Raw genomic sequence first — 17,033 nt, 5'->3', positions numbered from 1 at the left:
CGTTCGTTTGCTTGTTTCTTATCAAATGTGGTCATCCTCCATTCTCACACAACACAGACTTTCACACCAGACCTCAGCTATGGAAGCAAACCCTGATAATATGTGTTCAGAGGAAGCTATTAACAGTACAAATCAGGTCCCCTCCACTCATGATCTGTTGTTTGCTGCCACGTGCTAGCCACATGAGCTGCAGCGAGTCCATTCCCTGGCACTCACTGCATCATGGGGAGAAGCACGCCCTCCCAGGTTGTCAACAGTGGTAAGAGAAGCCCTCTGTGAAAAAGGCTGAGCCCTGAGCCTGGCAGGCTTGTAAACATCCACTAAATTGCACCTTTTGTCCTCATTCTTAAGCTGGTTGACCATCTGGACAATTATCCACATACTGTCTTTCTCTTAGCAGCTCCCTGAGTGCCCCATACCAGACAGGTGCTTCCCAAGGGCCAACTTCAGCTCTGGTGACCACAGCGGTTCTGCAAACCTTCTGGCCTGCCACGCTTAATACAGTGTGTTATCCGCTCCTGCAGCCCACTGCTGGAGATGTTACAGCCTGACCTTCTATTGATCCCAACAGCATCCCAATGGACCCTGTTCCCTTGTAATTTATTACAACAGCCAAATTGAATCCACATGACAGTGCTCAGAGCCAATGCTCATTGAGGTTCTCCCCCTCCCCTGTCCCAGCCCGCACTGCCCCCAAAGATTTGTGGAGACACTGAATTAGATGATTTACTCAATTCCAGATATTGCAGCTATTGAATTCCTTTCTTTAATCTTGCATGTCCACCTAGACAACGATAAAGATGGCCTGGCATGATACGTCCGGTACGCTCATAAATGGGTTATTAATGCGGAGTCAGTAACCTTCACTGCCTGCCCCCTTCTTCCCAGCATGGTCTTTATCGGGAGGAATTCAAGTTGCTGGTTGCTGCTGAGACCCCTGTATTCCTCAAGCCTTTATGCTGTCACCCAGAGGCGAGGCCAGGCAGATAGCTCTCTGGCTGCAGCAGTACTCCTCACAAACGACACCCGGACCCCAAATGCCCCCGGCCGCTTTGCCAAAAGATGCCCGAGCAAATCAGCACCTCCCAGGCGCAGCGAGGCAGTGTCTGTGATTCCTGCATTTTCCTTCAACTCAACACAGGGACGAAGTCTTGGGTGCTTCCCCGTCTCAACGCCTTGGTTGTGCACTTGGCGGGGGTGGGCATTACTCTCTACCTCCTGCCTCTCTCGGTGAGCCAGGCTAATTCGAACTGACACTCCAATTGGGAGACTTATCTAACTGAAGGAGAGTGTCAACAACCATAGCACTTAGCACAGTCTCCTCCAAGCTCCCACGCCGGCCTCGCAGAGCTTCGACACAGGGAGCTCCATGGATGGAGCGTGCAAACCCAAGCAGACTCACATTTAGCTTCAAATGCCAAGCAAACGTCTGTGGCAGTGGTATGAAAACCCTGCAGAAACCACACAGAAATGCGTGCCAAAGGCTTGAACTGTGAGCGGAAACGGAACACCCCAAAAGACGCAAGGCCAGCTTCTCCAACACCGTTCCAAAGAGCTTCATGTGAACGTGGCAAGCGCACATAGTGCTCCTTAGGATAACTGCCACGCTTACCAGAGATTCAGGCTGACGTTCTTTCAAGCAGAGCAACTACAAGAGTGTACATGACCTTTGGCACTTAACCGACTTCTGTCTTTATGTCTCCGCTAACGAGAGGTTTCAAGATAAGGCAGAGAAAAAGAAGCTGATGTACACAAGGGGATAAGCATACCTTATTACAACCAACTCTAAAGCAGCAAATCAATGCTTCATGGAATTTTTTTCCCTGAAATTCATACCATGAATTCAAAACCTTGATGAGTCTGAATTTTTCCTCTTAGGCTTAAGTTTTGTATGTATTCTGGTTCATCACATGATGCAATAAAATAAATATCCCACAAAGATTTAAGAAATTCTATTTTTCAAAACCACCTTCTCTTTAAAAAGCTATTCTGATGACTTTTTAAGACCTAATAGGTAAAGCAGTACCATGCCTTTGGAAATGAAAGATTTTTTTAAAAAGGTAAAGAATAAAAAGCTGCTCAGACTTCAAGACCACACTATACACTAATGTGCGCTGCTCCAGGATCTGGCATGGGGCTTTCCGTGGTGATCTGGTGCTCAGTAGCCCAACTTCCATGGCAATGACTGAGTTGGACCTGTGCCCGAAGCAAAAGCTGCACCCGTTGGTACCTGCTGGCCACTCGATAAACCGAGTCGCGGCTCACTCTGAACATCGACGATGGGCATGAATCTGCACCAACTTCTCAACTCTAGTCTCAGAAGCAGAAGAAGGGGCAGAGGGAGGCGGGGTTCTGTACTGTCATTCACAATTTTAAAAAAGAAGCCTTGAGTAGCACCATGCCAAAGCTCTCTCACACAGACATACACACGCACACACACGCACGCACACATTTTCTTAGGGAAGTTTCTACTGTTCTACCACCACACTGTTTTCCTATCCAACATCCAGCGGGACTGCCCTGGCTTAGCAGCAAGGGCTCTCTCATTCAGGGCTCGACTCTTTCAGGTACCTCTGGGGTAAGGCACTTGACCCCCTACTCTCACATCTCAATCGACTGGTGAGGCTAGACTGTTTCTCCGGTTCTCTCCAGGGCTAATCTGCTACACGGTCATGCTCTGGCATCAGGACAGCTTCATGGATAACAGACCCATGTAGCTATGACACCGATTCATAAATAACAGGCATGACACTCAGAGTTATCTTTAACCGCATTATCTGTGGAAGAAGCTATTGGAAACAGCTACAAGATGAATGGGTTTCAGTTGCGATTGCATTATGCTAAGTGAAAGATGCCAGATGCCAAAGGCTCACACTATGTGATCCCATTTATTGAACACGTGGAAAGGTAACGCACTAGGGGTGGAGAACTGCTCTGTGGTTGGCAGGCGCAGAGAGAGAGGCACACAAGTGACTTAAGATTCGTGAGTGAGGTATGAACTCATCCTCACGTTCAAGCTCAGGAAAGCAGGGCAGAGAAAGTACGAACAATTTCCCTCGGCTTAAACAACCCACAAGTCATAGAGCTGAGGTGTGAAAGCAGATGGGCAGTCTCTGAACAAGCTAATTGTTCTAATGTGCGTGTGTGCGCATGCGCACACTTGAGCACACAGATGTGTTAAGTAAACCAGGACCATTCTGTAAAATGATGGTGATATATGGGGAAGCAGGCATTCTCTGATGCATATATATATACAGAATAATATAAGTATATTTTCTTATCTATCCTACAACACCATTTCCAACACTGTGCTTCCATATATAAATCCACCATCACTTGGTTAATCACTCCATTTTAGAATATTTACAAGGACCTATCAAGAAAGATTTTTTTTTTGCCAGAAACTATGCTATACACATGGTTGCTAAATCTTTCTCTGTATCCACCTTTTTTCACGGGATGGATTCTGAACTGCAAGCTTGGGAGGATGAGTTGCTTTGGCCAGCTGCCTCTGTGTGTCATCCCCCGGCAACCTGCCCCTCCCTCTTCTGAGACACCTGCTCTGAGGGGGGAAATACTGCTGCCAGAAAAGGGCAGCAAAGGGCACCCCTCAATTCCTAGCCACCACCCCTGCCGTGCCTTCAGCTTGTCAAAAATTCATAAACTGCTTAGTGTGTGTGTGTGTTCCCCATCATACAGCTTTATAAGTCGCAATGCCTTATGCAATCTAAAGAACGGAGTACCTTGTTTTAGGGTTGGAGACAGCACTCTTTCTTAACCCAAGAGGTGGGGAATGTCAGGGGCCATTCTTGAATTCTACGCACTGCAGCACTGTTGTTAGAAATGACTATTACTCTTATAAACTGCAAGCATATTGCCCAAGGGATGCTGTGATAAAGGCCCCCAAATCACCATATACCGTATATACTAGAGCATAAGCCAACCCGAATATCAGCCGAGGCACCTAATTTTACCACAAAAACTGCATTAAAAATGTGCTGAACCGATTACAAGGAACTATATGTGACCTCCTCCCTGGGGGACAGCCAACCGAAAAGTGGATGAAGGGAGACGTCGGACAGGGCAAGATATGACAAAATACCCATTTATAAACTATCAAGGGCTCATGCGGGAGGGGGGAGCGGGGAGGGAGGGGAAAAATGAGGACCTAATGTCGGGGGTTTAAATGGAGAGAAAATGTTTTGAGAAATGATGTACAAATGCGCTTTACACAATTGATGTGTCTATGGATTGGGATAACAGTTGTATGAGCCCCTAATAAAATGTTAAAAAAATCTTAAAAAAAAAAAAAAGTGTTGAAAAACCTGGCTTATACATGAGTGTGTACAGTGTTTACCATGCAAGAGTTACTTAGAATTTTGTGAAAACAGAATCTAACTGAAGCAGTTAGTGCTCTTCATGCATGTAAATTAGGGTGTAATCGGGTAAGGCTAATAATAATAATAATAATTTTTTTTAATCACTGGCGACAAAACCACAAAATCAGTAGTAGAAAAGTACCCCCCCCCAATAACCCACAATAACTGCAGAGTTCCACGACCCCAGAAGACCCCCCCCCCTTTGCACATCATTCATCCGGGAGCTTAGGCTTGCATTCTAAACACCTTGAATGATGGGCTTCCCTGTCCACTCTCACGTGATAAAAGCTAATCTAGATATGCGCAAAGTCTTCACAGCAAAGCAGGGTCTACTGCCAAGCTCAGGAGAAGTAAAGAAGGCAGACAGAAACGTCCCTTCCCACATAAATAAGGCTGATTTAAATCAAATGGCCTGGGGAGTATGTGGGGAGAAAAACGGAATCATCTCCAGACTGAAATATGTACAGGCTCAACCACCCCTAATCCCATATCACAAAACTATAAGGAACAGCTGGCCCTGAGACTGACAGATGTGGGAGAGGCCAGCACCCACCAGGAGAGCAGCCATGGTCAAGACATTCTGGGCATTTTTATTTTAAATCCTCAAGGGCTTTTGCAGGTGATTATAAACAAATATTTTTTTAAACCCAAAAAACAATCATGTTAAAATTGAGTACAGAATATAAGGTCTTAACCCAGAAGCAAATATTTATTTAAAAGAGGATGTGCCTCCCTTAGCTGGGATCAGCCCTCCCTCCAAATGAGAGTCAGTGCTCAGCCTGATGTGGCCCTGACGCACCTCTTCAAATAAAAGAGCTAATCGCCATTGCCACTTACAATCACAGGGCACTGGCAGGGGGCATTTACAACAGAGGGGGCCAAATGACTCCCCAGCCTAGCAGTAAGGACAGATCTGACTGTCAGGGAGGCAAAGAAGAGGCAAGCTGCTCGTGGAGTGTGCTTTGTTCAAGGGCTGCAGAGGTGTGGCCCAGGCATGTCACATTCCTTGCAGTTCCAACTAGCGCCGCGCGAACCCTTCACCCCAAACCTTTGCAAATGTTATTCGTGATGCATTGCCTGGACAATTCCCCCTCATTTCTCAGCTCTCGGGCTGGCTAGGAACTCTCTGGTGAAGTCCTCCCTTCCCTGACCGAAGCAGATGGGTGAGGGACCTAGCCCCTCCCACAGGAGTGATGTCATTGGTCAGGACAGCATGCATCCTATCCCTCATCCCATCTCCTCCCCGGGAGAGTCTGTGTACTCGCTTTTTCCCAGCGAGCGGAGGCAGTCGTGTCTTCAATGGTGTAAGCATCTCCTACTCTCCACAGAAGAGGGTCCGGCTTGCTGCAAATGCTCCATGTGTATTATGGGATGGCTGCATGGCGCAAAGGCAGACAGAGAAGTGCCCAGAGTAGGGCAGGGCTCCCAAGGCTTCAGATGCCTTAGGAAGATAGAGAGAGGAGGAAGAAGTAGGGTGGATTCTGGGGCTCTGGAACACTGAGGGTAAATACATTGATCTGCTACCTGCAAGGTCAATAGTTCAAACCTACCAGCTGCTCCGAGGGAGAAAGATGAGGCTGTGGGCTCCAGTCGTGATTCACAGCTGGGAAAACCCTATACAGGATGGCTATGAGTTGGACCCGGCTTGATGACATTGAATTTGGTGCTTTTTAGTAAAGTTAACCTCAGTCTACAGTGAACACATGGTTTTATAATATTCCAAATGACTAAATAAAATATAACATGAAATAAATTTAATGTATAGATGTGAATCAGATTCCCATTAGAAAAAACTACCAAAATAGATGTTTGGGTTTTTTTTATGTCAAAACAATATTATTTAGCCTTAAAAGTCTTTATTCATAATTGACTGAATCGCTAGTCTTCTGTCAAAGATGGGTGAATCTGGGTGAAGTCAGACGCTCTGTATCTGCAGTGCGTTCCCGACATCGTGGCTGACCCGCACCCCTGCGCCCCACCCACCCCAAATTGGCTAATATAATGATTAGTGTATTCAGCTTGTCAAACACAGAGTACGTGGAAAAGACAGACAGGGAAGTTTCTTTTCCGCAGCCGACCAAACCAAACTCCCTGCCCACAAGCCTATTTCTGCTCCTCGAGGGCCTGGAGGACAGGCTGCAAGAGCCCCTTCAGGTTCTGAGGCTGTGGCTGGACGGGCACAGAAAGCCTCATCTTGCTTCCGCGGTCCTGCTGGTGTTTTAAACGACGGGCCTGGAGGTTCGCAGTGGGCCAGTGGTGCTTTTATTTTGAGAGCACTTCGCCGCCTTTAAGAGCCATGGTGGCATCATCCTAAAATGCTTGGCTGCTAGCCAAAAGCTGGCATTTTGAACTGACCAGCCTCTCTGCAGGGGACAGATGTAGCAGTTTGAGGCCCTAAAGATTTACAGCCTTGGAGAGGCTAAGGGGCAGTTCTGCTGTCGGATAGTCGCTGTGAGTCAGAATGGGCAGGACGACATTTGGTGTAAGAATCCATGACCTAAATGTATGACCACTAGCGCCGCGCCTGGCGCACAGTAAGGGTTTGAGCAGCAGCGGATGAGCCTTTGAAGAATAACAAGGGGTCATTTGCATCAGCATAATTGGAAGTGACCATGCAAAATCAGCGATTCCATTTCATCCCTCGCATAAAGTACCGTGGCTCTAACAACCCAATAAATCAGAAGAGAGAACCGGAGAAGGACGATCCTGTCTGCAGAATGAAGCATTACTTTTTAAATCGATGGTACGTCTTCTTTTCATGAAAAAGAAAAATAAAGGAGATGAACTGAGCTCTCTTCTTCAACCTTCCACCGCTCCTTTGTCTTCCCAGAGCCACGCAGCCGAGGTGGGAGGCGTGAGGCGTGGGCAGAACAGCAGTCATCCCTGCAGCTGCGTGGCGTGACTCCTGGGGTGGCGTCATGTCTCAGCCCACACGGAACACGCTGCAGTGGTGCAGGAGTGGGCTTGACTTCGCACAGACAAACAGCCTCGGCCAGGAGGGGGTCTCCAGCTGACTCCTCCTCTCCCGAGTTGTTAATCATTCCGGAACATCTGCCTGGGTTCACGTCTCTATTTAATACACCAGGACTGAGGGCGGAAGGCTAGTGTGGGCCTCAGCCTCTGCTGGGAGCGGACGGCCTCCCCGTGACCAGCGCTGGGGCCTCTGAAGAGCTTGGCTGTGCCAGGAAAACCAGCATTCCCCCAGGGACACACGGTCCCAAACGGACCCAGGCATCTGAAGGGAATGGGTCTCTGGGAGTGGAAAACCTTTGGGGAAATGCAGGTGTCAGTCTTGGGGTTACAGCCAGGGAGGGGCACCTGTATGCAGGTTGGACGCTGAGTCATGGGAGGCACCCTGACATGAGGGCAGAGGAAGGAAAGGTAGCCAGGCAACTGTCGGAGAAAGTCACCTGCCTGGACACTCCTGATTGTGAGATTGTGATGCTGTGTGGCTTGTCTCAGTGGGCACACGCTGTCCTGTTCCCCTGGGAACCCCCAGTTTGCTCTTCTACATGCATTCCCCATCAGTGGTAGGGCTCCGGACAGCCTTGCAATCATTCCCTTTTTCTTAAGGCCACCACAATGGGGTTCTGCTCTCGGCGCCCCTGAAGCAGCTTTCCCCCAGGTAGCATTGTCTTCATGGACATTTGGGATCACTGGTGTAGGTGAGTTCATCTCCCCAGTCGGACTGCGGGCTTCCTGAAGGCTGGACAGCGGTGGACAGGAGAGGGCCTCAAAACGCTTGTGGACAAATGACCTCAAGGCAGTGGCTTTTCTCCAGGAACCGGTCCGTGTCTCATTGAGCCTCTAGGACCTGCCACAACAGCGGGCAGGTCAGAAACAGTTGGTGAATGCAAAATGAAGCTGGGTAGATTAACTAATGGTTTTTAAAATGAGAAGACTTGCCAGTAACCAAAATAAAAAGTTCGCATGGGTGTTTAAATACTGAGAAAGAGCTTAGTAGGACCATGTGCCTGCTGCACCTCTGCAGTGAGGGACTGTGTGTGTGCGCGGCTGCTATCAAAGGAACAGCGTTTTTCCATAACTCTCCTGAAGAAGTCCCCTGGGCGAAAAACTGTTCCCTATGGCATCCTCGCCCGATCTTATCTGTGCCCAGGATCTTCACCACCTTTCACAGAACGCCCTGAGAGGTGGGCAGGTCTAGATGCCCGTTCCCAGGAGACTTCACCTGCACTTTCCAACCCCCCAGGTGACCCAGGAAGCCCAGGAGGCAGACAGAGAACTTGGTTTCCAGACAGGTCGCTGTCTGCTTCCCGCCCCTCAGAAACACATGCCTCTGTGCCACAAACTCGCACTGCTCCTGGGGCTGAGACCCAGAATAAGTACTGAGGTGGGGGGGTTGGCCTAGTTATAACGACTTGCTTTTTCTTTTCTTGGTAGCAGATTTATGCTGCGAGGATGTCTGAGCTGCATCGAGTCTGAAACGGATCTGGTTCAAATAATGGTACCAGGTCCTAAAAACCTAAGCACTATACACTTTGCAAATGCAATGCCATCAAGGTTTTATGACCTTTCCTACAAAAACTCGAGTCAGGCAGCACTCCATCCGCTGGAGTCTGAACTTGGGTATGAGGATAGAAGCTGCATCTGTGGCGTGCAAGTGGGGTTGCTCTTCTGATTTGGGGATCACAGTAAAAAAAGAGAGACAATCCACCTAACGGTGTTCATGCATGCACATTTTTGCCTCCTAAAAACAAAGACAAACACACAAAAAGCGACTCCTGATGCCTCATAGGGCAAAAATCAACTCTCACCGATCTCTGAATTTCTGCAAAAACATAGTAAGACAAGTGCTGCCACCAAAGGCCGTCCGTGTAGGCAGCTGCACTTCCTTCTTCAAGTTAACAAAACGCATAGACCGTCTCTCTGGTTCACGTCTGCTGGCTAGGGAGGGGACCTGTTCCTGTGGCTGCCACTAAACTTCCTACACCCAGGCCTCTCAGGGTGGAGCTGACGGATACAAGGAGTGCGAGCCCAGCTTCACCAGGTGGAACGTGCTAAGAAGAGAGCGTTCCAGGCTCTACTGGCATCAGCGCACAAGTGGCTGCCAGAGGGCCTATGAGAAAGAAATACTGTGTAATACCGCACCTGTGACATTGCCATGGCTCTATTGTCCTTCCTAATCCACAGCTAGGCTCCTCCCACTCAGCCGATCATGCTGCTAGTGTCCCCAGGCCCAAAGTCAACGCTTCCACGCCTTTCTGTACGATTCCTAATTCTGTGTCTTGTTCCAACACGGATGCATCATTTTGGGGGGTGGGGGTGGGGGTGGACGATTTTCTTTTCACATAGAAGGTATTTCCTCTCTATGAGAATTGGTCGATACATAGGTAAAAAAAAAAAAAGCTTCAGCCTAAACCACCTGACCAAATATGAGTGATATATTTCCAAACCTATTATCTGTGTGATTTAAACAAATATGGTCGCGATTGTGTTGCCAGAAGGTGCCATAACTCACACTGAATTCATCTAAAACTTTGAAACGGGCCCCCAAATCGCATTGCTAGCGGGTCTGCCTGTGGAGGGAAGCTTGAAATGTCACGAACTATCCGCATCTGCAAAAGTGGTCATCAGCGCTCAAACACTGCTGATGGAATGGGAAAGTGGTCCAGGGACAGTGGAAAAGGGTGTGGGGCTACCTCAAATAGCTGAGCAGAGAAAGACCACACAACCCAGCAATGAGACTACTTATCACACGTGCATGCGCACACACCTGAGTGACAGGAAGAAAGTAATTGGGGAAACACGGACCACCCACGGGACGGGCAAGGTTAGAGAAGAACGCGTCTGCAGCACACCTCAGGTGGGCGAGCCGGGAGGACCGTGTGTGGAGTGAAATTAGTCCACCGCAGAAGACAAACCCATAAGTATTGCAGGAGATGACTACTGGGAAAAAGTCAAGAAAAGGTGTTCACACGAAAAGAAACATTCTTTGGTGGGTATCAGGTGGGTGGAGAAGGGACTGGAAGTCATTGGCTAGAGGGCAGACGGGTGTTAACTTGGGTACAGGGGAAGACAACCTGCAGTTAAAGGGGAGTTGTCCTAAGAGATGATGGGGGCAGGGGAAGCAACCGTGAGGAATACAATAGGGCAAAAGAGGTAAATACTGATACATACACAATCCTCCAATAACAATGCTCCGAGCAGAGACACCAATAGACACACATGCTGAATGGGCATGAGAAAGACAGTGGGTTTACACCTATGAGTAGAGGGATAGAAGATAGATTATATAGATAGACAGATGATAGACAAATACATGAGAGATAGATATGTTTGGGACAGGGCATTTGTACGTGGATATTTACTTTGTAACAAATATATTCAGGAGGGTAATTTTGTGATTAAATTCAGGACAAGTGTGCTTCAAGGTTGTAACCTTTTACCATAATTATTCAAATTAGCTGCTGAGCAAACGGTTTGAGAAGTTGGACTATATGCAGTACAATGTGGCATTAGGATCAGAGGACGACCCCTTAACAATTAGAGATTTACAAATGATGCAATGTTGCTTGCTGGACACTAAGAAGATTTGAATTTCTTATCGATGAAAATTAAACGCCATTGCCTTCAGTGTGATTTACACATCAACATAAAGAAAACAAAACCTTTACAGCTGGACCAATAAGCAAGTATGATAAGCAGAGAAAAGACTGATGTTGCCAAGGATTTAAATTTTACTCAGATACACACACACACACACACACACACACACACACACACATGCACAGGGAAATCTCTTTCAAATGCTAAAAAGCAAAGGCGTGGCCTCAAAGAGGAAGGTACATCAAACCACGGTATTTTCAATTCCCTCAGATCCGTGTGAAAATTGGACAATGACAAGGGAGGAAAGACTGGGAAAGAATTGGTGCCTTGGAAGGAAGATGCTGGTGAAGAATATGAAATATACCAGGCGGTCCACAAATGGAAAATTCATCAGGCCACGTTAAAAATCACATGATATGAATATCAGTGCATTAAAAGTTTGTACTTTCTATTCTAAAGTTCTAAAAAAATAATGTACCATTTCCCACACGCTCAGAAAGATTCTTGGGAAATGACAAGGCACAGGCGAAGGTCCTGTGGGCTTTACGCGGCCCACACCTCAAAGGCTGGCTCTGGTTGGAGGAGGCAGCTCTCGGTCGTGTTTGAATGACTTCCAGTGGACAACTTGCCCCTGAAGGGCTGATGCGCGCCACTCACCTTCTTCTGAAGCACGTTGATCTTTCTTTCCTTGACTTCCAGCATGTCCTTCATGTCGCGGATCTCTCCGGCCAGGGTCCCTTTCTCTTCCGTGAGGTCTTGCAGCTGCTTTGTTTTCTTATTGAGAAAAGATTCTTTCTCTTCCAAACGCAGTCTCAAGGCATCCACCTGAAATCAGGAAAAGGCGGGGTGGTCTTACACAAAGGCTGCCAATAATGGAAAGTCGCATCCTGAGGATGGGGTCGGAGGGATTATCTTAGGAGAGGTGAGAAGACACTGGTTTGATAAAGCATGATTCACCACAAAGCAACCCTGCACCATAAGGGGTCTGTGTTCATGGCCCACATCATCTTCGAGTCCGGTTATCTGTGTGTGTGAACGGTGACACTGTTCAGAAGTGGCTAACACATATTTCAAATGTCTTGTGATTGGACGTCACCCTCTTGAAGCTGGTTATATGTTCATAGAGATATGAATCCAGGGTTGACGGGCCTATGCAGGCAGTGGGTAGAAAAGGGTTTGGGGGGACATAGTGGTGGAGGGGGTGGTGAAGGGAGGGGAGAGGCTGTCAAGGTGTCCACGTAGAGAAAGACTGTTTGGAAACTGGCTGTGACAGAGTTCGACACTGTCCTATCGGGTTGGATGGAAGCATTATGTTTTGTTTTTTTTTTTAATTTATGATGCATGCAAAAGATGGAAAGTGAAAACAAATGCTTTAAAAAGAATCAATGGCTTTGAATTAAATTGTTAGTAATGGGGGGAGATTGGGAAAATGGAGACCCAGCAATGATGAGTACAAGAAGGGAGATATGTCCTAAAATTGATTTTGGTGGCAGCAGTACAACTCTTCTTGATATGACTGAACTACTGAATTGTAGAGCTTGTGAACTAGATGCCAATAACACTGTTTATAATCAAAGAAAGAATGAACGTATGTCAATATGAAATAAAACATTCCAGTACAGTCGTTTGAAGGCATGGATAGTGAACATCATCAATAAGCTTGGTTGCTTATTGAGAGGACAAAGGTTTGAGTCTGTGCAGAGGAACCTCTGAACACAGGCGTGGTGATCCACTTCCGAAAACCCAGACATGGAGAGACCTGTGCCGACTGGGTTGGGTATCTTTTCTTTACTTTGAGCACAGCGGGCCTCTGTTTCTTTGCTGTGAACTCCATGCTGGGGCCAAAGCCCTCTGGTGTTCTGTGTCCTTGAGGAGAGAGCTATTCCGGTGCCACAGCCTCCTCTGAGAATGTGGGCCGTAAACATGCGGTGGACCCCTGGAAGTCTGAGACTGACATGATGAGAAATGTGTGTTGCCAAGAGGAGGTAAATGCTCCTGGGGGGGGAGGTGGAAACAACATTTATTCTCCAGCTTTATGAAGCACTGCTTTCTAAATACTACTACTAACGATCAGAAAGCTGAAGAACACACACAAGAATTTATACCTGAGAGCCCACACGGGAACACAGCATGCCTTCCTTTCAAATGTAAATAAAAAGAAAACATGAGCTTTATTTTAAAATTTCTGTCTACGTGCAACAAAATAATTAAAGCTCTATTTCTAGACTACTCTCACTATATCATAAGGGAAAAAACACTAGCACGGGATAAAAATTAGACAATCCAAAGAATAAAAACTGACAAAGATCATTTTAAGGTGAATCTAAATTTTCTTCTAGAATTCTACTTTATTGATTTACATGAATCCTATTTCCATCTCATATTCCTAAACGCCCACCAAGCCAGTCTAAAACCCAACAAAAACAATTGTAGCACACAGTTTGTTTGAAGGGTTACTGTCCGTAATGAACTGTAATAACAGGCTGTGAGATTTCTAAGGCATTGATCTAAGGTGAACAGCAATATTCAATAACACCTTCTTAAGACAGTTTCTTTTCCCTGGATGTACAAAATCTTAGTATTCTGCTTGACACAATGGATGTATGTATGGATTGGGAAAAGAGTTGAATGAGTCCCTAATAAAATGATTTTAAAAATCTTAGTACTCTTTTCCAGAATTATTATGCTGCATTTTCAGCATACCACTTGCTCTGTTTTTCTTTGGGTCATTAGAAATAACTTCTGTGTAAATAATGTGAAGGTCAGAGTTACATGGATCTATGCGCCCCAGGCATTACATCCTGAAGGATTTCTCTACGTCATTCTAGGAGCACATATAACCCCATGGTCGGTCCCCTGATGTCAGGAAGGAATATATTATGTGCTGGAACATATCAACATTGAATTTATATATCCAGAGAATCCAAAACTACCTCCCCGACCACATTTACAGAAAAGTTTCTACCGGCATGGTGTTCGTCAGCTCAAATGGAAAACGTCACTAATGACAGGTGATGTCGGCTGAAACAGTATTAAGCCATGAAAAGGAATGAACTGCGCAGCCATGCGGCATGGCTGCATCTCAGCAACAGGCTGAGGGAAAGACGGCGGAAGACTCACTTTAAGATTCTATGTCTGTGACGCGCTAGAAGCAGCCATGCCGACCGCTGGTGAAGACAGTCCGAGCTGCTGTGGCTGGGCGGGCTCGGCGGTGCACAGAGCTGGCTGCACAGTCACGGGGCCTTATTGCTGCTGTTCTTCCGTGGGACGGCGAGAATGGTGACGCAGGCGGTGAGGTTCGTCAAAACTCACAGATGGTTAGGATTTATACAGCAATAAAGTTGAAAACCATATTCACATACAACTAAAGACGAACTCACATCGATGGTCACTTCTGTCGTTAAGGAGACCAGAAGGAAGAGGAACACAGCCAGGCACCCAAGTGCCACCCACCTCTGTGGGGACAAGGAAAAGGAAGGGGGCGAGAAGCCTGGGCCGGGGCGGTGGGCGCCACGACGGGTAGATTTCACCTCTATCGTCCCTGGTAGGCACCCGCAGAGGGCAGCCACGGCCAGTCAGGATGTACAACGCGAGCTGCACACGCAAACCAGCAAACCAGCTGGTGCAAACCAGCTGCACACGCAAACCAGCAAACACGCAAACTGTCTAGCCAACTCCGGCTCACGGAGCCCGTGGGTGCAGCAAGGGGGAGAGAGCCGCGCCCCACAGGGTGCGCGCGGCTGCTTTTCTGAAAGCAGGTCTGCAGGCTCCTCTTCTGCGGTGCTCCGGGTGAGTGACCCTCCGAAGGTTGAGCTGGCAGCTGAGGGCAGCACTGACATGGCCCGGGGACTCCCCTCGGTTCGTGCCAGTGTGAATAAACCAGGCAGAAAAAGCCAAACGGACTCGCTCCTGCTGGGGAAGAACATGCAGTGATGGGGCCGAGTGGGCAAGGGACTGCTGAAGCTCCCCCTTGCTGACCCTCTTGCTTCTTCATACCAAGGGCAGGGGACATCTGTAGAGAAGCAAGGCTCACGCCATTGCAGGAAGACGCGGGACTATCATACAACGGGCAAACGACCTAGGTCCAGACTGTGGGTCAGAGCCAGAGGCCACGGCAACAATGGAAAGGGACATCTAGGCTGAGAACCAAGGCAAGTAACTCTCTCTCTGTCACACACACACACACACACACACACTCACACAAACTCACATATACACTCACACACACACACACACTCACACACATACAAACTCACATACACACTCACACTCACACATACACACCCACACAGAGAGACACACACATACACACACTCACACACATACACACAGAGAGAGACACACACTCACACAGAGACACACACACTAACACCCTCACACACATACACACTCTCTCACACACACTCACATACACACTCACACACACACACACACACACCCGCAAGCCAGCCTCACTTTCTCCAACTATAAAGGTGACTGGGACAATCTTGAGGTAGCTGCCATGTTGACGGCTGGGATTGATCCTTGGTGGCCTGTCTCAGGGAAGACTATGACATTAGAGCTACAGGGGCCATGGGAAAGAGGAGACGAGATGCAGAGGAGAATTCCCTCCCCTCCCCCTTTCAAAGAGAATGCCACCTCCGCATTTCTAATGGTCAAACAGTGACTGGGGTGTGGGGCAGTTAGGGAGGCAGCCACACAAGGAGGCCCCAGCAGTGACGGAGGTGATGGCAAGGACTGACTCCCAGGGGCAGGGAGGCCCTAGCTGCTTGTAGCGAAAGGGTGGGTGTCAACGACTGGGGGGTGGGAGTGGCAGGATCTTCATGTCTGAGGGCACTGCCCGTCTCACAGGTGGCCATAGAGACACGGGCCGATGAAGGAAGGGAAGAGCCCTTCCCTCGGGGCCCTCGCTCCCCTAAAGGAAGCTGGGTGCAAACCTGCTTCAGCATCCCAGATGCCCAAGTGCCTTATCTTTGGGTTTTGTTCTCTTCCTGCACCAACCCGGAATGATGGAAGTCCTTGGACTGGGCTCTTCACAGTTCTTGGTGAGAAAATACATTTGGTTTAAGCATAAAGGATGACATTTGCCGAGTGACCTAGAATTTGATATGTTGGAAGCTCCAAATTATAACCATGGTTACAAGAGTTTAGGACCTCTGCATTGGGCAGCTAGTGAGAGGGGTGGACGTCTGAATGGGCCAGCCTCCCCCAGGGAGATTTCTGTGGTCTTACATGCCTGGAAACCCGACGAAACACTTCTACGCCGTCCCCGGGGGTTGCTATGCGTCACAATCCACTGGACACCAGTGGGGTCTTTTGCTTTTGTAAGGGATTCAGTTCAATTAGAGGTCAGCACAGTGACTGGCCAGACCTCAGGGTACACCAGAGAATGACAATGGCCCATCAACCTCACGTTCTAGCTCTCGAAGCTGGGTGGTCTACAGCTGACCTAAAGGGATCCAATAACCGAAATGGTGACATAAGTAAATTACAGCGTAGGATGTGAGGGGCGTCTTGGCGAGAGTGTAGAGAAAGGCCGTCTGCGATAGTGAAGAATGCGTCCAACAGCCGTAATCCTTCCTCCGTGCGGATCCAGCCTCTTGCGGGGCTTAGAGATGAAAGAGCAGCCCGACGAGAGAATAGTTCTCTGGGAAGGGAAGCAGAGGCCAAGAACGGTTGTGTTCAGCTCACCCTGCAGGAACCCAGCTCAACGTGGCAGGAAGGAGTCTGTGTCTGCCAAGGTCTTCGCGTGGGAGCTCACTGTCCCTATGCCCAGGGGCATGGACATCACTTCAAAGACTGAAGTGTGCCCTCAGCCACCTTCGCCCTAGTGTGAAGCTGTCGCTTGAGCACAATCACCTGGAGTCAAGAAACAAAGCTCCCAGGTCTTCCGTTTTGTTTTTAACTTAAGACAAAAACTGACCTGAACAGTGTCCAATTCTTAACCACCCTCAGCCCCGTTTTCAGTAAGCACGTATGACATCATTTCTACAGTGAAGTTTGAACTTCCAGATGGTGTGAAACCACAAGCAGATACACAGGCCTGCTGATGCACCGGGTGAAGAACAAGGAAGACTATATTCCCTT

The 17,033-nt window shown here is 48.1% G+C and overlaps 1 protein-coding gene across 4 annotated transcripts in view; it reads right to left on the bottom strand.

The window, feature by feature from the left end:
• The window catches only part of ERC2 (ELKS/RAB6-interacting/CAST family member 2), a 987,816-nt gene that overhangs the window by 578,591 nt on the left and 392,192 nt on the right, over nucleotides 1-17,033 (bottom strand). For all 4 annotated transcript variants that reach the window (XM_030885545.2, XM_045290032.1, XM_045290033.1 and 1 more), the window contains exon 6: nucleotides 11,604-11,771. In XM_030885545.2, the coding sequence (XP_030741405.2) occupies nucleotides 11,604-11,771 (168 nt within the window). The remainder of the gene's footprint in view (nucleotides 1-11,603; nucleotides 11,772-17,033) is intronic.

This window comes from Echinops telfairi, unplaced genomic scaffold, assembly GCF_000313985.2.
Source record: "Echinops telfairi isolate 266 unplaced genomic scaffold, ASM31398v2 ScPeMD7_31;HRSCAF=116, whole genome shotgun sequence".
NCBI lineage: Eukaryota > Metazoa > Chordata > Mammalia > Afrosoricida > Tenrecidae > Echinops > Echinops telfairi.
This window is presented reverse-complemented; position numbering and strand designations above follow the sequence as displayed.